The 21,375-nt window shown below is 26.5% G+C and overlaps 4 protein-coding genes and 1 long non-coding RNA gene across 11 annotated transcripts; 3 read left to right on the top strand and 2 right to left on the bottom strand.

The window, feature by feature from the left end:
* Positions 1–187: 187 nt before the first annotated feature.
* Positions 188–3,480, top strand: LOC110119358. The gene is made up of 4 exons (XR_002307772.2): positions 188–513; positions 3,097–3,206; positions 3,280–3,354; positions 3,438–3,480. It is a non-coding gene; the product is annotated as an uncharacterized LOC110119358 (long non-coding RNA).
* Positions 949–7,646, bottom strand: LOC100651639 (E3 ubiquitin-protein ligase TRIM33). 3 transcript variants are annotated; one of them, XM_048406323.1, is made up of 13 exons: positions 7,454–7,646; positions 7,131–7,228; positions 6,399–6,921; positions 5,454–5,683; positions 5,086–5,366; positions 4,877–4,987; positions 4,605–4,799; positions 4,424–4,536; positions 3,082–4,260; positions 2,814–2,973; positions 2,558–2,741; positions 2,321–2,473; positions 949–2,218 (listed from the first exon to the last, which is right to left on the bottom strand). In XM_048406323.1, exons 3-13 carry the CDS (start codon positions 6,727–6,729, stop codon positions 2,045–2,047), a joined length of 3,111 nt encoding a protein of 1,036 aa, XP_048262280.1. In that variant the 5' UTR covers positions 6,730–6,921; positions 7,131–7,228; positions 7,454–7,646; the 3' UTR covers positions 949–2,044. The 3 variants fall into 3 exon arrangements, with proteins under 3 accessions (XP_048262280.1, XP_048262281.1, XP_048262279.1); XM_048406324.1 differs by having other exon boundaries at positions 2,814–2,952; positions 7,131–7,646; XM_048406322.1 differs by lacking the exon at positions 7,131–7,228.
* A 37-nt stretch (positions 7,647–7,683) lies between these two features.
* On the top strand, positions 7,684–10,400 carry LOC100651878 (WD repeat-containing protein 55 homolog). 2 transcript variants are annotated; one of them, XM_020863461.2, is made up of 9 exons: positions 7,684–7,823; positions 7,914–7,940; positions 8,395–8,550; positions 8,686–8,878; positions 8,976–9,158; positions 9,232–9,305; positions 9,382–9,548; positions 9,625–9,842; positions 9,925–10,400. In XM_020863461.2, the coding sequence occupies exons 2-9, from the start codon at positions 7,937–7,939 to the stop codon at positions 10,184–10,186; spliced, it is 1,257 nt and encodes a 418-aa protein (XP_020719120.1). In that variant the 5' UTR covers positions 7,684–7,823; positions 7,914–7,936; the 3' UTR covers positions 10,187–10,400. The 2 variants fall into 2 exon arrangements, with proteins under 2 accessions (XP_020719120.1, XP_003396059.1); XM_003396011.4 differs by lacking the exons at positions 7,684–7,823; positions 7,914–7,940 and adding an exon at positions 7,947–8,153.
* A 1,010-nt stretch (positions 10,401–11,410) lies between these two features.
* Positions 11,411–17,792, bottom strand: LOC100651282 (cytoplasmic FMR1-interacting protein). The gene is made up of 19 exons (XM_012309500.3): positions 17,619–17,792; positions 17,203–17,430; positions 16,936–17,115; positions 16,657–16,838; positions 16,060–16,584; positions 15,778–15,982; positions 15,496–15,710; positions 15,258–15,388; positions 15,011–15,181; positions 14,859–14,941; positions 14,587–14,655; positions 14,126–14,199; positions 13,655–14,060; positions 13,364–13,563; positions 12,743–13,272; positions 12,579–12,673; positions 12,236–12,474; positions 12,019–12,166; positions 11,411–11,944 (listed from the first exon to the last, which is right to left on the bottom strand). The coding sequence occupies exons 2-19, from the start codon at positions 17,410–17,412 to the stop codon at positions 11,729–11,731; spliced, it is 3,879 nt and encodes a 1,292-aa protein (XP_012164890.1). The 5' UTR covers positions 17,413–17,430; positions 17,619–17,792; the 3' UTR covers positions 11,411–11,728.
* An 11-nt stretch (positions 17,793–17,803) lies between these two features.
* On the top strand, positions 17,804–21,247 carry LOC100651442 (putative neutral sphingomyelinase). 4 transcript variants are annotated; one of them, XM_020863460.2, is made up of 7 exons: positions 17,804–17,901; positions 18,829–18,961; positions 19,136–19,309; positions 19,390–19,573; positions 19,658–19,984; positions 20,068–20,173; positions 20,263–21,247. In XM_020863460.2, the coding sequence occupies exons 2-7, from the start codon at positions 18,888–18,890 to the stop codon at positions 20,607–20,609; spliced, it is 1,212 nt and encodes a 403-aa protein (XP_020719119.1). In that variant the 5' UTR covers positions 17,804–17,901; positions 18,829–18,887; the 3' UTR covers positions 20,610–21,247. The 4 variants fall into 4 exon arrangements, with proteins under 4 accessions (XP_020719119.1, XP_012164897.1, XP_048262287.1 ...); XM_048406330.1 differs by lacking the exon at positions 17,804–17,901 and adding an exon at positions 18,406–18,744; XM_012309507.3 differs by lacking the exon at positions 17,804–17,901 and having other exon boundaries at positions 18,405–18,961; positions 19,136–19,232.
* The last annotated feature ends 128 nt before the right edge of the window (positions 21,248–21,375 follow it).

Here is a 21,375-nt window from a genome sequence, read left to right as displayed (position 1 = left end):
TTTTATACAGTTTTTAAATTCATTTTAACAAAAAATATTTTATTTCTTATTCAAAATTCTAACTATGAATTACTGAAAGTTATTAAAAAGCTTTAAATAATCATAAAACACACATACACATAAACACACATGTAGGTATGTACGTGTATATATTATTACGAAAAGTATTAATTGATCATTTAAAATTAACATACTTATATTTTCACCTTTAATGAAAGAAAAGTTACAAAAGCGATAAAAGATACATTATAAATTAAATTTGTCAAATTCATAATATGTTTTTAAATAAATACAGAAATACTTCTTCTACTACAAAACCAGGTTGACAGTTTAAAAGTAATATGTATATATATGTATGCGGGTATCATACATTTGAATTCATAACGTTATAAGACAGTTACCTAGCACTAACTACTAAATACAAGTGTGCGATTGGTTACTCGTATAAATGTTTCTTTCATAATGGAAAAAGGGCTACGAAACTGTCTTCCAATCCAACCATTAAGTAGTAAAGTAAGTAGGTAATAAAGTTTTTAATATTATACATTTTTTTATATTTGGAATCATTTAGAAGTAATAAATTATCAACAATAATTTATTAATATATAGAAAATATTTATTGAATTAAATTACACTATGTAAAATAACTTTTCATTGGTATTTTTATTATAAAAATAGAAAAATAAAATTAAGGTGTAAATATTCATAAATATAAATATATGAATTTTCTACACAATGTAAAGAAATTACTATGTAACTATATACATATATGAAAGTATCATGCAATATTACATAAATTTATTGTATTTATAAAATCATTTCATATCAATTTCATCTTTATTGTAAAATTATTAATCTTTTTATTGTACTAAAGTAATTTAATTAATATTAAATTTTGTAAGAGTAAAATTTGTATTACAAATTATAATTTTGGAAACGATAAAACAATTTTAAAAAATTCCATTCTGTATATTTTATATAAGATTATTTTGCACATCCTACATGTATTTGGTGTAATACAATAATGTGAAATTTAACAACATAGTTGTCTACATTTGATGCTACCAAGTAAATGTATTAAAACGTTTTAATATAAGACAATTTAAATAATAAAATTAATTATAATAGAATGAGAAATAAACATGAAAATTCAAATGTTAATATATTTCAATCTTTTGTTCATTTTCGTGTAACAAACATGTATTTACTTATCAAATACATCGGAATATTAACAATTAAACGGTTTTCTTACAGCAAAACGTTTTAAAAATGATATTAATTTATAAAATTTTCAGTCAATATGTTACATAGTTAACTGTAATTTTTTATCAACAAGTAATTCAACATTTTTTTCTATAGTTTTATTAAAATGATAATACAGATATACAAAATGTTTCGTACTATGTGAGTATATTGGAGAAGTAAATTGAGAACACAAAAATAGTTCATATGTTTATCTGAATTTTTGTTTTTCCATTTTTATATCCTCAACTCAACTCTGCAATACTGTCACATATGGAACACTCTGTGTATATATTATATACATACATACATATATATATATATATATATGTATATAAAGTCGTAATACTTTGTAAAAAAATACTTATATATTTACTGAAATATTTTATTGTAATATTAATGCAATTATTTTTTAGTAATTCAATTATTGATATAATTAAATGATAGGTTTTCTAACAAATTTTATGATAAATTTATAAGAAATAGTCAACACACTCAAATATTTTATGAACTAAATTTGTGATCACCTTTAATTTATAAATTCATGCAGTAAGCTCGCAATATTAAGCTAGAAATAAAATTTTCTTCACTGAACATAAAATGTGAAGAAGTCTATACTACAGTTGTAAATGTCTGCTCAATTGTTAGTATCCATAAGTATTTATAGACATTTATTAATTAATTAAACACGAAAAGCAATATTAAATATAATTAAGAAATATTCATTATATGGAAATATAATTCTGCTATGTGTTTTAAAAATAATATACTTGTTTATGTGCTTAATTACGGAAAGTGAAAATTAGTCTGTAAGTATACGACGATATTTTCTATTAGGAGGAAACACTTCTTCGTCTTCGTCCTTGTCACCCGAAAGAAAAGGATCGTCATATGCGTAATTTGGTGCCCATTTTAATAATAATTTTTCAAAAAATTCTTCTAAATTTCGTGCTTCTTGATACACTTGCGATTCAACCTAAATAAAAAAAAGTATATGATTATATGAAATGTATGAATGTTTTTATAACAATTTTGTATCATATTTTATATGATATAAATTCTTCAACAGTGAACTTACAGGATTATAAGTAAAAGCATTTTTAAACATCAATCTGATGTCTGCCATTACTTGTCTTAAATCTGTGTAATGTTCTGCATGCTCAGGTTTTAATTTATCTCTAATTACATCTAGTGCAATTGGTTTTTTTATGATGCGATGATAATCAACTATCTGTTAATTATAAATGAAATAATAACTTTTATGTTCCTTTAATGTATTTTATATATTTTTTAAATTTGGATAGAATTAATTTACCTCGCTAGATACTATTTCACGGAAAGGTAAGCTTTGCTCATATTGACAATAAAGTTCTAACACAATTCTTTGTGCAATTCGTAATTCTTTTGCACTCATTGTGTTTGGTCTTTTTTCTCCTGGTGGGTCATCTGAACAGTCTAGTACATTAGTACATAACATACACTGCCATGTTTCACTTTCACTATTGCATAACAAAATTTTACATTAGTTATTAAACATAAATATTATTACACTATATTATTCATACACTTACTCAGGAAACGATTTTAAACTAGGAATATGACAATATAAGTGGAAGACTTTTGGGCATTTATCACAACATAATACTGCATCTCCTCCATCCATGCATACTGCACACCAGTCTTCATTTGGATCATCCTTTGCCATGGATGCTGCAGCATTTTTTGAATTATCTATTGAACACATAATTGTACATATACACTTATACTTTATATATACAAAATACATATTTAATCAATATTTTGAATAACAATTACATATTTTTATTTCAATTAAATTACCTGATGAATTCTCAGCCATTGGATTCAACCCTTCATCAGTTGAACTATCTACTTGGGCCGAATCTAACTGGTTTCGTTGAGCTTCTGGTATTACTACAATTCCATTGCTATCTAATTTTGCGATAGTAAGCATTAGATCATTCAAAGATTTTTGGCAAAATTTGTCTAGACTTTTTTCAGTTTCATCTGATTTTCCAGGAGGCACAGGACTAGGCGTTTTAGGTACTGACGAACTAACTGTATGACCAACAGACACTGAACTTTGTGATTGAGGTGGAGTATCAGAAGCAGTAGTCGTCTGTGTATTATATTTTTGATTTGCATTTGATTGTTGATTTTTTAACGTTATCTTGTAGGTATCATTAGTAGGAACTGACATGGAAGGTGTATTTGATTGATGGCGGGAAGTATAAAAAGGAAGACAGGGATTGACATTTTGAGGTATATGCCAGCGAGCTGTAGGTGGTTGTTGCATAGGATAATTTATATGTTGCGCGGATGGAGAAGTTGGATTACATTGCTGAAGTCTTATACCAGATACCATGGATGTATTTGTTGGTTGATATGCAGGTGGTGGTACTGGTCGTTGGGAATTGTTTGGAGGATATCTATAAGGTGGCAGTCGATATGATACATGATTTGTAGAAGATCGGAAAGGTGGTGGATTATGTGCAAGAAGTCCACGTAAACTTGTATTCTGACCAAGTTGATCTATGTGAACTTGTTGATGAGGATGCGTGGACGATGTTACTTGTTGATGGCAACTTCCCAAAGGACGTTGTTGCATCATCATTGGTTGTTGTAATCTGTTATTGAAATTGACTGGATATGGTACACGAGGTTGATGTGCTTGTGGTGATGACCGAGGTGGCATGTTATTTATAGGATAATGTTGCATATAATTTTGCGACTGTGTTTGTTGCTGCTGTTGAGATGCTATATGAAGAGGCACTTGTTGATAGGAATTTTGTTGCATACTATTAGATTGTTGTGTTGCAACAGGTAATTGTGCAGCTATGGAAGAACCATCCATATGTACATTTGACAGATTAGTTGTTTGCTTTTGATCTGTCTGTGATTCATTATATGGCATAGATGGTGTTGTATTTACTCCACCCAATGGAGATATTGAAGGATATACTCTACCATCCACTACTATTCCTCCAATAGATGAAACCACTAAAATTAAGAAAGAAAAGAAAAAAAAATTTAATATTGTACAAACCAAATATTTATTAGATGACTAATATAAAAAAAAAAGGAAATCAGTTTTGCTTGTAGCAATATCACAAACTACCTATTTAATAACATATAATTAAGCACCTATTATTATTAATTTAACCTTTTATCAAATCTGGTACTTTCTCCAAGGACAAATTTATTCTAACTGGTATTTCTGGATTTGGAATGTCAGCTCGTCTACTTTTTATTCTTTGTAAATGACTTGTAACAGATCTACAAAAAAAATTATGGAATATTTATATTTATTATATTTATATATATTTAGTATTTCAAATACATACTTTTTGCTATAAAGTAATTCCATATCTGAACCCTTTTTTAAGGCATGAGTTACAAATTGGATACAATGATCAGTAAGCTTAGATAATTGATCTAAAGCAACTTTTTTCTCATTTAATGTGTTTTGTTTCTGATCACAAACTTCATTTAGACGCATAACTAATTGTTTTCCTCGTGTATTAATTGCATTTGTTAACCTGTGTGAAAAAATATTACATAAGTTAAATAATTTTGTTTCACTTAAACTTGAAATACAAAATTTACAATAACTTACTGCACCACCATTTGTGTTATGTCTTGCACTAAATTTTTCTTTTTTTCTAAAATAAGAACTTGTCTGTCTTCTATGACTTTCATTGCACTTTTTAATAAAACTCGTTTATAACTGCAAAACAGATAGATTTTAAACATAACATAAAAAAGGTAATTTTAATATTTATAGAAAATATATAAATAAAAAAATGACAAATACAGAAGAATTACCTCACTTCTTTAAGTAAAGTTGACACTGATGCACGGGTTTCAGTAGCAATTTCATGAATAAATTTGTACTTATGATCTCTGTGTTCACTTAGCTGACAATCTCTACAAGTAAGCTTATCACATGTTTGACAAAATAAAGATAATTGTTCATGTGGATGAATTGTACAAAATAAATAGCCAGGTATTTTTTTGTTGCTTTTTTTAACATTATCTCTATCATTGGCAACTTCATCCTTTGGTTTAATTGTGTGATCTTTTGTTATTTTTAATCTCTGATGTGCCTTTAAGAAACACAAATTCAAAATAATTGCCGTTATTTTTAAAAAAATATATTTAATAAACATACTACTGAGTAATATTTTCATTACCATAACACAGTTTTGACATATAAATTCTTCACATTCTACACACCAACTTGTGGCATTGGCATTATCATGACAGCTAGTACATTTTTTTTCTTCTTCTGTTTCTTTAGATTCGTCATCAGTACCTGGACTATTATCCTCTTCTATAAATTTTGATAGGAATCGGTTTTCAATTAAGTTTTCTGCCTGTGTGGTGACATTACATATCTGACAAGCAATTACATTACTTTCCACTGCAATGACATGTATGTTTTAAAGTCATGGCTTAATTATTATATGATATAATATACTTATATATAAAAACATAAATATTTTATAAATTATATTAATATCAAATGATTATTTTGAATCATAAAGATACTATTAAAAATTTATTCAAATAAACATAAGAACTGTTTCATGCTGTTTCTGTCATTTAATATAAATAAGATGTTTTGATATTTATGAATATTATTATACAGATTAATAAATAGTATTGAGGCAGGTATAATTTGATGCTATTAATTTTTCAAAAATCAATTACAATACTTAAATGGAATCATATATTTTTTAATACATTAATTGATACAGCTCAAATACTAGTATCTTTTTACAATGTTACAATTAATATATGTCCTAAACTAATGTATTCTTAACATACCATAAACAGATTAAAACTTTTTCTACATGTAATATTGCTGCATCGATTAATGCATTTAAAAAATTAATGCATTAAGTTAATCTTCATATATCTTTTATATCCACTCATAGAAAAGCTAATGATGTTAAATAATATTCTTTTTTATCCTAGTCAATTTCTATTTGGGCAATTTTTTTATACAGCAAGTAATTTACAAGATATTTGAAATCATTAAGCTGGAAGGTTCACTCTATAGATGTTAAGAAGAAAAACTCGCGGAATCAGAATTTAATAAAGTTGCAAAATGTAGACGTATAACATAGCCTTACACAGAACATCCACGTCGACCGATGTGTTGTGATCACTGAGTTTACTATTAACACATGTCGAACATGCTGCATGTAAACATTCTAAAAGTTTTGGATCATCACCGAAAGTAAATGTCTTTCCACAGAACACACATTTCGATAAAAATGTACGTGTCTCATTTTCTTGGCCCTCAGTTGTACACTCGATACGCTGTTCGCACTCTTCCTCAATGCAAACGCCCTGCACTTGAGATTGTTGCATATCTTGCTTCGCGCCAGTTTGGTCAACAGGCTCTTCTTTAATCGTTGCTATAGGACCTGTTGTTAATAACTCATTCGTCCGAGTTTCCATTTTAAAATTATCAAAGTATGAACGTGGCTACACACAAGAATCGTTTTTATATCTTATGAAAATAAATTTCTTGAACCATGTAGCGCCATGGTCCACCATGCTACATATTCCACACTACATACTCCACACTCCACTCTGATTGCAATTACTATAGTTAGGCAAGAAATTCGATGCAACGTATAATGGCGCCCTCTGAAATAGGGATTTTGATATTTGTAGTATTTTAGTAATTTTAATAATAAACCAAATATCTTTTTAATTTTATGGAAAGAAATTAATAAAAATTCTGTAGTATAATGAACTATTGTATATAATTTCTCTTTTATTAATTAACTATTTATTTAAACAATAGAATATATATTTATACTATTATGTTATCGCGTGAACGTAACCTTAATTACCTGTCTCGAATATAGTTTTAGTATGGGCTTAATCTAGAAAGATCGACATATACATGTGGAACGTAATTTGAATTGTCAATTTCAATTGTCGTGTATATCTAAAAGACAAAATGTATCTAGAAACTGTATAAAGAATAACTGTAGTTATTCTTTAATATAGGGAAAGTTAAAATTTGGGAACAAAAATACTTTATTTAGCGAACTTGAAAAATTTTGTTAAGAATCGTAATCAATTGACAGCTTCAGTTAAAGTCACGTAGGCTCTCTCGACAGAATGTTTGTTTCAAAGAATTAGAGATTTAGAACTATATGCTTAAACGTACTGCTTTTGTATCTTAAAAGCATTCGGCTGAGTTAGCTCGATGAAAGCCCAAGAGAACCATACATTTTTTCAACGGATAGTTTCTGCGCGCCACGCAAAGTGCATGCTTTCTTTCACACATACACACGACGTTGTCGATTACATCAGTTTTGCGTTCCCACTACCATCCACTAACGAAGATCGGAGAGTGAAGTTAGTATAGGGAAAGAAGCGCTGATCTACAGGGTGAAAACTATTTTTCAATTAGAACACTAGGATCTGAGAGGATCCAGATTCTAGGAGAAGAACTGGAAGGGACTTTACGAGTCAAGGAAGAAACAAAAATTATCAGGATTCTTGTCATTGCAATCTAGGATCGCGACACACCACTTGTATCAAAAATTATCACAATAATCTTATGAATCAAAGTACTCATTTCGATAGAACTTAACATCTTCATTTGAATATTTTTTGCACTCTAGCGAGCAGAGCGGATCAGAGCTCCATGGGTATCAACTCACATTCCTGTTTCCTAAAAAATCACTATAAATTTGTAACAACACATTTTATATAGTGCAATGTATAGAGAATATTAATTTTAATAGTTTTTGTACAGTGAACAAGTCATACATACTGTGTGTTATATTATACACAAATCCTTATAAATATCGTCAAAAAGAGTTAGGATCTTTAAAACATGCATTTAGATAAAGGACATTTAGGTACCTTCTCTTAAATAAAAAGAATTTTTGGTTTGCCTTTTATATTATATTACTATAGAATAAATAATCATTTATTTCTTATTTTTACTCCTTAATATTATTAGCACATGTTTACATTGATTCCACTATTAACATAATAACAGTAGTTAACAACAATTGATTCATTAATAACTATTACACAATTTTTCTATATTTATTAAATATTTTTCTTTATTTATAATTAAATATATGTATTATTTAGGTAATTTTATTCTTGATAATGAAGAGAATAATAATCTTGACAGTGATGCAAGTAACGATAGTATACAAACATTGTCAGAAGACAGCAGTTTGAGCAATGATGATACAGACAGTGAAGACGATGAGGAACTTTCTGATTCAAATAATGCACACACAAGTAAATTTTATATAAAATTTAATGTTTAAATATTTTAAACTTAATTAATTTTTGTAATAAAAATTAACTTAATGGTATATGTTTTTTATTACTTGTAATATTATAGAAAGGTAATATTTCTATTTCTTTTTAAAGGTGGCAGTACAGAATCAACTTTATTAAATGCAAATGAGGAAGAAGATGAAGTTGTAAAAGCAATAATTAGATCAAAAGATATAAATACAAATCATCCTCCACCTATTACAACAGAAGATCATGTGGTAGATATATGTTTCCATCCTAATTCAAACATGATCGCTGTAGCTAATATTGTAGGAGATGTACACTTGTAAATTTTATATTTATTAATATCATATAATTAATATGCTGTTAATAATTTTGAATAGCTTCATATGTTTATACATGTATATTTCTTTATCTGGTAGATACAAATATAATAATACAGAAACAAAACTGGTATCAACTTTAGAATTGCATCTTAAAGCATGTCGTGACGTAGAATTCAATGACTCTGGTACAACTTTATTTTCTACTGCTAAGGATTTATGTATAATGCTCACTGATCTAGAAACGGAAAAGTTAATAAGACTTTATGAAAATGCACATGAGTATGTAAATAATTATTATAGTTAATATAAATAAAAATATAAGTGTCATTACTTAATGTTTAATTTATTTTAGGGAGCCAATATATACAATGACTGTAATTGGAGAACATATGTTTGCAACTGGAGACGATGATGGTGTAGTAAAAAGTATGTTATATATGTATTGTTTCTTTCTCTTCTCTGTTTCATTGAATCCATTATATTTATATTTAAATATTTTAAGTATGGGATCTTCGACAAAGAGAGAATATACCTATATTTTCATTAAAAAAAATGGAGGATTATGTAAGCACTATAGTAACAAATAAAGAAGGGAAATACTTAGTTTGTGCAAGTGGAGATGGATGTCTTACTACATTTAATATACCAGGAAAGAAACTACATGTTCAAGTATGTGTAAATAGATATCATGTTATCTAATTATATATAATTATATATATATATATATATATAATCATTTCATTAGTCAGAAGAATATGAAGAGGAACTGACATGTCTTGGTTTATTTAAATCTGAAACAAAAATATTGGTGGGTACAAGTAAAGGAAAAATGTATGTATATAATTGGGGAGAATTTGGTCTTCATTCAGATGAGTTTCCGAATTTAACTAAAAAAGCTATAAACTGTATGATTCCAATTACTGAAAATGTTGTGATAACAGGTGGAGAAGATGGAATACTTAGGTATAGTTTAAGATTTATTATATAACTCTTTTCATATATTAATTACAATAATTATGTATTTATTGCATGTATTAATGTACAGGGCTACCAGCCTGTTTCCTCATCATCATCTTGGAATAGTAGGAGAACATAATCTTTCTATTGAAGCACTTGATGTTAACAGTGATGGTACTTTAATTGCATCTTCGTCACATGATAATGATATCAAGTTTTGGAATGTACAATATTTTGAAACTTTAGACGTTAGTGAACGTGTAAAAGGTGGAAAGCAAAAACAATTAAAACATAATCTTCCAAGTAGTAAAATTGATAATGCATCTACCTTTTTTTCGGATCTTCAATAAAGAAAATAAATTATTATGAATGTATTGTAAATTTATAAATGATTAAATTATTAGATTCACATATAATACTGAGATTATATATTTTCATATAAATATGTTTGTAATTCATACATAACATGTACATACATATTACATAGTTTATATGTATAACAAAAAGTTGAACACAATTATACTTTTTAAAGATAAAAATAATAAAAAAACATATTTTAATGAATTACATATGAAGTTTTTAAGCTACATTTATCATTATTTATTTTATTTTGTTACATTTGACAAAATTTAGAAACTTAATAAAAATCAAACAGACTTCATGCAACCTGAAAACATATTTCAAATGTACATTTACATTGTCCCAAATATTTTATTAAAATATTTTTGATGTTACTTTCTAATATTTTTAATATTATAAAACAAGAATTATATAAAAAAATAAATCTTAGTAACCATTTATACTTATTTTTATATGTTCATTATAACAAAAATATTTTCGAAAATTAATCATAAATAACAAATAAAAATCTAAATTTTATGACTTACTCAATTCATATTTTAGCTAGATTTGATATCAAACAATTGATTGTTTCTTATGTGTTGTATAATTATCATAAAATATACATTAGGAAACTGACAGAAAATATAAGTCATATAAAAAAATATTACGAAGTATAAGTTTTAGAACAGATTTAATTAGTAGATATTGCGTTTTATAATTCGTAGTCTATCTATTATAAAATTTGCTTACCATACAATGCTTTATGTTTTTGAAACAATGTTAAAGTTCTACTAAATGCGAGCTTAGATTTGTTTTTGTACATATAAAATATGTTTACAAAAGGGACTGAAAAATATTCACGAGATATTCAGCAATGATTACAAATATGTCAAGTATTTCTTATAATTTACATTTAATTTGCAAAAAGAAATCAATTTAATACAAATATATAAAATGGACTGTAATGCCAGAGTTTATAATATATTTGCTATCATATTATGATAAATAATACTGATACTAAGAGATATATAATTCTTAATTCAAAGATTTGAAATTTTTATGCAATTTCCAAGTATTCGTGCTTTCGTACTCATATATGTATAAAAAGTTACTAATAATGAAAATCTTATTTTACATAAAAGATATAAGATTGGGAAATATTTTAAATAAAATATGAGATATATGAATATTCTTATTGATTAATAAATATATTGAATATTACCTCCTTAAGGGTTCACTGAAATTTAGAAAAATGTGTTAAAAAAAACGCTTTGCATAATATATTAAATGTAATATTACGAAGATGGACCTTAAGGGGTTAACAACGTACTATGCATAATTATAATATTATTACAAATTATATATAAGAATTTATATCTTTTTACAGAAAAATAAAACAAATTATATGCACTAATGGAAACGCAACATATATTACCTTAAGAAAGTTTAGATAAATGCTCGAAATTCATATTACAAATAATTTAAAAAGTGAGATTCAGCCTTGATTATACTAAATTATAAATATTCTTGCTTATAATACTTATATTATTTCACTGATGATTCATTTGACGTAAATATTCTGGTGTATGATAGTGTTGCTGTTGTACATGAGCAAGCGAGGGGTGAATTGGAGGTGGAAAACATCGAACGTGTTCAACGCTTGTTGCGTCACTATCTCCACTCTTCAAATATTTGTTTAATACAGCAAAAATTTGTGAATTTAGCACTTGGAATCTTCTAATCCTATCCACCATTCTTTTTAAGTGCTATTTCAAATGAATAACGATTAAATATTTAATAATCAAAAAGATTATATTACAACTCATGTATAAATACTTACGATTCCTTTAACGTTTTCATCTTTACCATCAACACGTTGTACTCTCAAAATATGATAGCAAAAATCAAGAGCTTCGAATCTCCTTTGTTGACCAAGTAATACAATCATAGCACATCCAGCCCAGTGTAAACCTTCACCAAATAGTTCTCTATAATGAAAATGGTATTAAATAATAAAACCTGTATTATTACTAATAGTAAAATTAAATATTACTTACTCAACAGTAAATTCTGTTTCCCCAACAGGAATGCAATATACAAATTGTAACGCACTCCATAATCTATGAAATTCTGTACATTCATCAACATTCATTACTCCATTTACAGGAGGAGGACCAACCCAAATAGGATCATCTAAGAAACTACGTAGTCTACTGAGCACTACTTCAAATATAGACAAACCACAACAAAGCCGTTCTCGGGTTAATAAATCTCCTTCTCTGGCAATCATTGCTTGCTGTATGATTAAAATAATTTTAAGTTTATAACACAATTAAATATCTTATATATATTTATTATTTGCATATGTTATATAATGTGTATATTCATTTTATTACTTACTTTAGCTGTACCTAAATTATCTACATTTGGGACGATTTGTAAAGCTGCATATTTGGCTTCAAGTCGTTTCTGCTTAGTTTCTGGTTTTTCACCCTCTAGAATTGAAGTTATTATAATATTTTCAAAAATAAGATTGTTTTGCACATATAATTTGAAAATATTACCTTTACAATATGGTCTTGGTAATATATTTTGAAATGGGGCTGCATGTAATAAATCACAAACCTCTTCTTGTGATAAAGCTTGTTCCATTAAAAGACAAAATAAGATTGTGTTACCAAACTCGCGAAAATTATGAAAAAGTTCCGTTTTAGCATCTGGATATTGCACAATGTCATTTAATTGAGCATGATAATATCCCAAAACTCCTGGGGATCCATAATCGTATCTTGGAAGTTTACAAACTTTTGGCATAGCCTCCATTAATGTCTTAGTAAATTGATGTAAACTTCCTTGAATTAGAGATTTCACAATTTTTAAAAGTTCTTCCATTACTACTGCAATACCTTGATATCCAAGAAGTTTACACATTGTACGGAAATGTTGTGGTCCAACAAATCCCGAATATTGCCCATATTGTGTACTATATGCTAAATTTAATTGTTTACTTCCCCAAAGATAATGATGAGACATTTGAGGAGGTTTATCTCTATGTACTGCTTGTACAAATTGAAGTCCACGACATTTTACAAACCTATTATAAATATATTTTATTTTTAATACAAATAATTATGAATTCTGTATGTATTTATATAATTGGGTTTTACTTTATAACACAATTATACCTATTCGTTGCTGCATTATAACAATAATTCGGTAAAAAATCATAATTCAATTCCCAAAATACATGAAGAGTGATTCTTCCATATGGGGCTAAAACATTATGATTTGCTTCACGAAACATAGCATCATATTCATCTAATGCAAGCCATTTACTTAAAAGTTTATGAGTAAGACGATTCACTTGTAAAAGTCCTTCCAATTCCTTTAGTACACAAAATATTAAGTTATTAAAATACATATTGAATGCAAATTAAATACAAGTACAACATATTAAATCTAATAATTCAACTTACCACAACTCCCGTTATATCACCAGATTCAAATTTACTAATTGCTAAATCTAATGACTTTTGCATATCTGCATTAATGCGTTGCGTAATCAATTTGTTCAAATCAATACTTCTCCCAAGTAACTGAACATGCCTTTGTTTTAATAAAGTTTCGTATCTGTTAGCACGAGGATATGGAAGCAAATATGCTCCTAATGCAACACATTCTACTCGAAATCTTTTATCTAACAATATACTTGCAGCAAGTTGTTTATAGTGAGCAAAAATTTGTTCACTAAGCTTGTAAACAAATTGATCAAAACATAAATTTACTTCAGCTTCTACTTCATCATAAAGAAACTGTTTACGAAATATTGTCAAAGCATATAATGCACTATCATTGTATAAGTCGAGTGGATATAAAACGTACCTAAAAACAAAATATTACATTATAAAATATTTTTCAAATGATAGATATATTTCTTTTTTACTTACTCCATCATTGATGGTTCCTTGCTTCGTAATATATGATCAGTCAAAATCCATGGCATGGACATTTCAATTGGAAACTGAAACATATATTAAAAGCTTTTAAAACTTATAACATAATTTGCATATTATCAACTAAAGATCTTAATACATTAATAATATAATAATTATACACTTTCATTAAATAATTTGTACAATTGTACTAATAAAATTATTTTTTAATAGACATATATTGATTTCATTATTTAATGCACACTATTTGTGAAACAATAAACTTATAACAACTCAATGTTTAAAATATTGTAGAACATGTATTCTCTATGTATATATATGTATATGTAGTTAAAATTTATACAATGGAAACATCATAATAATAATAATGAAATCAGTAAACCACATTAATGATGATCATTTCAAGAAATTATAAGCATAAATAACTGCTACATCTCTCGTGTCTAACAACATACTTGAATACGTTTCTCCATTGTAATCAAATCGCTACACTCTTCATTATGCTGGTGACGAACTTGGCATTTCTAGTCATGAAATCAAACACACAAAACGCTATTTAATAATATTTTTTGCATACATATATTAATACAAAATATTTACCGGTATTTAGTAAAATATGAAGCAATAATATCAACTATCATTTTTTAATAAACTATGTTTAATATTTTAATAAACATGTTTAGAGTTTGAAACTATGTTAAACTATATTAAACAAATGTTTAGTTACTTGTATCTTCCGACCCATAGTCATTTCTAGATAAAATTCTCTGTACCACAATTGAGATAAGTCACAACAATCTTGTAATGATTCTGAAATAAAATAACGCTATTATCCTATTTTAATATGAAATGTAACTATATCTAATTCATTATACTAACCACTAAAATTTAAGAGGTAACTCCAATAAAAACTAGTTTTATGAAATTGATCGATTTGCACAAGGTATTGGCCATCAATGTCCTTCCTCAAAGTACGTTTTCCACCACTTTTATCCGCAATTAATGATTCTAACATAGTACGGACCATATAGAGCTGTGTTGAAGAGGGTCCTAAGCAAATACATCTTTTAATAAAGTATTGAAGTATACTATTCAAAAATGTAATTATATTTATTTTTAATCTTACCAACATTTCGGCGTGGTACTTTAATACCAAATCCATTATCAGGATCCTTCTTTCCTTTTAATGCAGGATCTCCTAATGGTTCTACTCCAAAATGCCAATCAGCACAAGTTTCTCGTACTGATACAATGATACTGAAGAATATAATAAACGTTTATAAATCGTTAAACAATTATATGAAACTATGTTTATATAAAAAGGAAAAACATGCTTCCATATAAATAAAAAATAATATACAAGCCTCCTAATAAGATCCTTTTTATTTTTAATTGCTTTACGTAATGGTTCTCGCAATGTAAGTTGAACAAAATCTTGTAATTCCGCATATATGTTTCTACGTATTGCGTCAATAAAAACTGTTTCCATACGAGCCATTAATACTTGTAATCCTTTAATCATTGCAATTACTTCTATCAGAGCAAATTTTTCTTCATCTGTATAATTATAACGCGTAGCCTGATAAAAAGAAGAGATATTAGTATACATCATATATTTAGTAGAAATAATAAATAATATGTCTTACTCTTTCATATTCTTCAGCTTCCTGGGGACATTCTTTATTCATATGATGATCAGTAGGATGTAGAAGTTTCCAACTATAAAGTTCTGTTACTACACTTGTCCACTGAGAAAGTAATTGTAATCCACGTAACGCTAATTCTGCAGTTTCTCGATTTTCCGCATCACTGGCACATTCCTTGTATGTCGTAGTTACTTCATTACTGTATCTATATTACAGGAAATATATTTTTATAAGTTTAAAAATGAGTATTTTTCTTAATTTCGAAAATATTTTTATTCTCACCTTGCTAATTCGCTAATATATTTAACATGATCTTCTCTAATCTGTGGAAGATGTACCATAAGATCTGCTTGTGGACTCATACTATTTGATGAAGAAGACAATGGCCATTTTGAAGCATCAAAATGTTTAGATCGTTTAATATAATTAAAAGGCGCAATTTGCATATCACCAAACAATGGTACTACTTCCAAATTTTTAAAAATTCTATCAATTCTGTCTAATTTTAATTTCTTTTTCTGATCTAACTTATTGATATTACAAAGCTCACTATCCATTAAAAATAAACCAAATCCCATCACTTTTACCAACATATGTTTTTCATTTGGAGTCAAATACATTTTAGTTTCAAACATATGAACACATATATTAACAACATCTGCAAGTAATTCTTCATATCCTGGAATTTTTTCTAAATTTTCTTTTACTGTATCACGAATTTTATTTTGTGTAGCTAAAAACATTGATAAATTTTGAGATTCTTGTAATGTTTGAGAATCAGACATCACTTTAAGGAACTGAGCAGCTCTAAAATGAGAATATAGCTATTTTCAATAAAAATTTTAATGATTTAATAAATTTAAAAAGAATAATAGTTACCTTCGGTAAGTGGAATAATCATTTTTTACACTAGATTTCATATTTTTAAGTTCATCCAAAACTGCAAACATATTGATAAATTTTCCTAAAGTAAGTAAATATGCTTCAGAAACAAAATCTTTTCTTTTTTCATGATGACACAAACGTTTCACTTCTCCAGAAAATCTTTCAATTGCCTTTCTCTGAAGATTAACATTCATTTATTATTTGTATGTAATAAATTCAACTTTATCAATATGCATATAATAACAAGTTATTAGATATTTTTACTATACATACTTGAAAATACATAAAATTTAATAATTTATTTACTTCTGGCGCTAATACTTCTACTGTTTTCTCATAAATTTCTACTCTGTTGGGCTGTTCATTTGATTTTGGCTGAGGTATTGCACGAGAACAACATCTCCAAGTATATAACATTACAGCATGCTTCAAACCTTCTTCTAATAATTCATTCTTTAAATTAAAAATTATAGATTATATGTGTAATAATTCTATTGATAGCACAAAGATAGAATTATCTAATATCAGATACTTATTTACCAAACTTGCATGAACAGTAGCTTCTTCAATGTACTTAGCAATCCCAGTAACAAAGCCATTTCTATCTTCAAAGTTAGTATCAAAATTGGCTTGATATACCACAGAACATGGTTGTGCTTCAATACAAGGTTGTTCATCAGGTAATGTAAATTCATCAAGTACATCAACATTGGATAAGGCATCACCCAAAGTTACTTTATCAGTAGCCATTACAACTTAAATATAAACCTAGATAAAAATATTACATATTATTAATGATAAAATCGTATTAAAAATATATACAATTAATTTATTTTTTAGAAACATTTATGGGAAGAATTTTAAATGAAGGTTTAGGGGCAAGTTAATAATCACAAAAATTAAAGTTTGACATAAAAATTTATCAAAATAGTCATTACAGATATAATTTAACTTACCTCTGTAGAGGTTACGTTTTTAGAGACAAGTATGCTAAAACCTTGAGTTCTTTATGATAAAGCAAAATAATTCTTGATTATTTTGCAATTTATTCAATACATTTTAGTACAATAATTTCTAATTGTACCTTATACACAATTGTATCTTTAACACTCCACCCTCACCTTAGAAAACATAAGATGATTATCCTATCAACAATACTTAGGTACTAACAGAGTGGTACAGAGTACTACATACAATTACATACTTGACCCTTTCAAAATAAAAATTTATACTAAAAAGGTTAGTTAAACTTATTTAATATGTATTTAATTCAATGCAACTTTATTAATTAACTATATTTTTAGGGAAAATATATATATCTTAAAGATTAAGATTTATTTTCAATAATGTTATATGATGATTAAATATTTTTACTTTTTCATCGATTATGATTCATATAGCTATCTTTGTTAATTAATTAATTAAAGCATTTATAAAAGTAATGTAATTACCAAAGTAAAAGATTAGAAGTAAGATTATATTAGACTAGATTAGATTAAAGTAAGTACTATTACAAAGATGACTACACTGACTATAGTGATTGTTACTGCATCAATTTTTTTGTATATGATATATTGTAAAAAGTTTTATAGAATATTTTCATATTCTACTAAATTTTATTAAATATTTTAGAACAACTGCATTATGTATAACAAGATACATTTAATTATGTAATTTATAAAGAGAAACATTTTCAATAAATTAAAAATTTGCTGTTCATACAGGAAAGTTGAGAACCATTGCTTAAATATTATACATGTAAAGTGTAGAGACTAAATTCGTAATACGCTAGCAAAGAGAAAATTTCCTCTTTAGCGCTATATATATATATATATATATATATATAATATATATGTATATAACATTTATATATAGATAACAATTTATTACTAACAATCGAAGAACAAATTGTGTGATAAGTTCTAGCGTGACTATGAAGGCATTATTATCACTGTTACAATCTTTTAAATTGCGAATCTGTGATAAAAAGAACAATAATAAGTCAGAATTTTTTAAAATCATTCTCTTCATATTTTTATAATTTTGGTTAACGAAAATTATTATCATGATTTCATATATAAAGTACATATATATGTATGAAGTATGATATTGATAAACGTTGGAAAGAATTAATAAGAAGAAGTACATATTATATCACGATTGCAGATTTGATTGCGGGAAAATATATTTGCATTAATCTGTTTGAAACAATAAAACCATAAAAGATGTCAGACGTAAAAGATGATATAAAAATGACAAATGTAAAAACGTTAATAAATATTCTAACTTTAAATTGTTGGTAAGTTGCATTATGATGTAATATAGGATTACTTTTATCAGTTTGAATCTAGTTTAGAATTAATTATTTTTATAGCAATTATATTTTTTATAAATATTTTCCTATACCTAGAATGCAAAATTATACTTAACATAAGTATACATATTGTCATATTCATAACATTTTATATTTTAGGGGGATACCATATGTTTCACAAAATAGGAATGTTCGTATGACAGCAATTGCAGAAAAATTTGCTACAGAAAATTATGATATCATTTGTCTACAAGAGGTATGGTCTGTTAAAGATTTCAAAATGATAAGAGCTAAGACAGAAGAACAGTTACCTTACTCACATTATTTTTACAGGCAAATATCTTATTTATATTAATATAATACTATTAAACTTGCCTTTTTATTACTAATAATTTTAATTTAATACATTGTAGTGGAGTTCTTGGATCTGGAATTTGTATATTATCTAGATTTCCTATTAAAGATGTAATATTTCATAAATGGCCTTTAAACGGATATGTACATAAAATACATCATGGAGATTGGTTTGGTGGAAAAGGTGTTGGACTCTGTAGACTTCAAATTCATAATATGAACATTAATGTTTATATTGCACATGTAAATTTAATTATTGAGATTTGTAGTTCTTATTCATATAATTTTGGACATATCAATAAGTATTAAATGTGTTTAATATTTTAGTTACATGCAGAATACAATAATCACAGTAATGAATACACAGCACATAGAGTTCTACAAGCTTTTGATACTGCCCAATTTATTAGAATGACTTCTGGTGGTGCTGATTCTGTAATATTAGGAGGTGACCTGAATGCAGAACCTCAAGATTTAGCTTATAAAATTATTTGTGGCGTTGCTGGTTTGGCAGATGCTTGCTCAAATATTTCAAGTAATTTAGGAACCAATGAGTGTGCCAATAATAGTTATACTAGTTCAAAACTTGCAAGAACTTGTCCTGAGGGGAAACGTATAGATCATATTCTATATCAAGGTTCAAAGAATGTTAAGGTGCATTAAATTATTTTTATTTGTTAGTTATTTTTGTAGGAAATTGCCTAGAAATAACCATATTAATAATATATTATTCATAGATAGAGGTAACAAATTTTCAACACCCATTTCCAAAACGGATACCTTACAAAGACTTCAGTTATTCTGATCATGAGGCTATTATGGCAACTTTTAAATTTATTCCTGGTAAGTTAATAAATATAGTGATATGTATGATATGTATAATAATAATATATATGGTAAGTCATTTAATGCTTACATCTTTATTATTATAGGTGAATTTCAAACTATAAATGTAGATGTCAAAGATTCAATAAAGGAAGCCATAAGTATATGTGAAACATCATTGAAAACGGTTCGTCGGCGGCGATTTTGGTATCTATTGATGGGCTGTATATTAATTATACCACTTGTTTGGTCTATGGGGTTAGACTGTTCCTTTACATCTCTCGATGTAACTATTGGACTTAATATAATACGTATTTTTTTAACAGCAATATTATGTTATATTTTGTTCATGAGTTCTCTATGGAATAGCGTGGAAACAAATGCTTTGAAAGCAGGATGTTTAGGAATGGAAATTTATTTGACAAATTTAAATAATAATTTATGTAAAAAATAAGTTTGTGTACATTTTGCAAGAACATAGTTCAAAATTTGCAAACATCCTTTTTAAACTATTCCATAATTTTTCAAATCAAAAGAATCAAATAGTATCATTTTTAATAAGAGTATATTTTCTTACTAAAAAAGTGTAATTCTTAATGAATTATAGCATTTACATACATTAATATACTCAGTATTATATTATTATGCGACAATAATCAAATTAAAGTATAAAAACATATAAAACATCTCATTTTTATAAATTGGATAAAATGCATTAACTATCTTTTATATAACTTCGTAAAATCACATAATTTCAATTCTATATAGATAATAAATTATAATACTTTTTTAAACTAAATTTCATATGGAATAAAAATAAAAAGTACTTAATAGATATTAAATATTAAAAATGAAAGAATAGATAAGTTACAAAATCTTGTTACATTAATTGATAAATTAAATAACAAACATCATTTTAACTATTATTCTGTTAATTGTGTTTATTACAACTTAATTGTTATAAAACATTTAAAAGAGTGTTTTAAGATAAAAACTTATTCTGTTATGTAAAATTTTATTTTACAATAATATACTATTTTAATTACTATTAAAGATAAAAGTCAATAATGAATAAATTAACATATTTTATAAGGTGATGTTTTAAATACATTCCTTACATTATTTTATTTAATAGTTTTACACATAAGTTATCTAATTTTTAAAATTGAAACGTAAGATTATTATTTAGGAAACTACAAATATGTATACATTTTTTTGTA

This window comes from Bombus terrestris, chromosome 6, assembly GCF_910591885.1.
Source record: "Bombus terrestris chromosome 6, iyBomTerr1.2, whole genome shotgun sequence".
Lineage (NCBI taxonomy): Eukaryota > Metazoa > Arthropoda > Insecta > Hymenoptera > Apidae > Bombus > Bombus terrestris.
Note: the sequence above shows the minus strand (reverse complement) of the source record. Positions and strands in the feature narration are given on the sequence as shown.

Coding starts and splice junctions, on each gene's coding strand:
- LOC100651878 (XM_003396011.4), top strand. CDS start 8,129: ATGCATTTAGATAAAGGACATTTAG. Junction 8,551..8,685: donor TTCAAATAATGCACACACAA/GTAAATTTTATA, acceptor TTCTTTTTAAAG/GTGGCAGTACAGAATCAACT. Junction 9,159..9,231: donor CTTTATGAAAATGCACATGA/GTATGTAAATAA, acceptor AATTTATTTTAG/GGAGCCAATATATACAATGA.
- LOC100651282 (XM_012309500.3), bottom strand. CDS start 17,412: ATGGCTACTGATAAAGTAACTTTGGGTGATGCCTTATCCAATGTTGAT. Junction 15,983..16,059: donor TATATTAGCGAATTAGCAAG/GTGAGAATAAAA, acceptor CCTGTAATATAG/ATACAGTAATGAAGTAACTA. Junction 11,945..12,018: donor ATGAAAACGTTAAAGGAATC/GTAAGTATTTAT, acceptor CATTTGAAATAG/CACTTAAAAAGAATGGTGGA.
- LOC100651442 (XM_020863460.2), top strand. CDS start 18,888: ATGTCAGACGTAAAAGATGATATAAAAATGACAAATGTAAAAACGTTA. Junction 18,962..19,135: donor ATTCTAACTTTAAATTGTTG/GTAAGTTGCATT, acceptor TTTATATTTTAG/GGGGATACCATATGTTTCAC. Junction 19,574..19,657: donor TTAATGTTTATATTGCACAT/GTAAATTTAATT, acceptor TTAATATTTTAG/TTACATGCAGAATACAATAA.
- LOC100651639 (XM_048406323.1), bottom strand. CDS start 6,729: ATGGAAACTCGGACGAATGAGTTATTAACAACAGGTCCTATAGCAACG. Junction 5,684..6,398: donor GGTCGACGTGGATGTTCTGT/GTAAGGCTATGT, acceptor ATGTCATTGCAG/TGGAAAGTAATGTAATTGCT. Junction 2,474..2,557: donor GTGAAATAGTATCTAGCGAG/GTAAATTAATTC, acceptor TATAATTAACAG/ATAGTTGATTATCATCGCAT.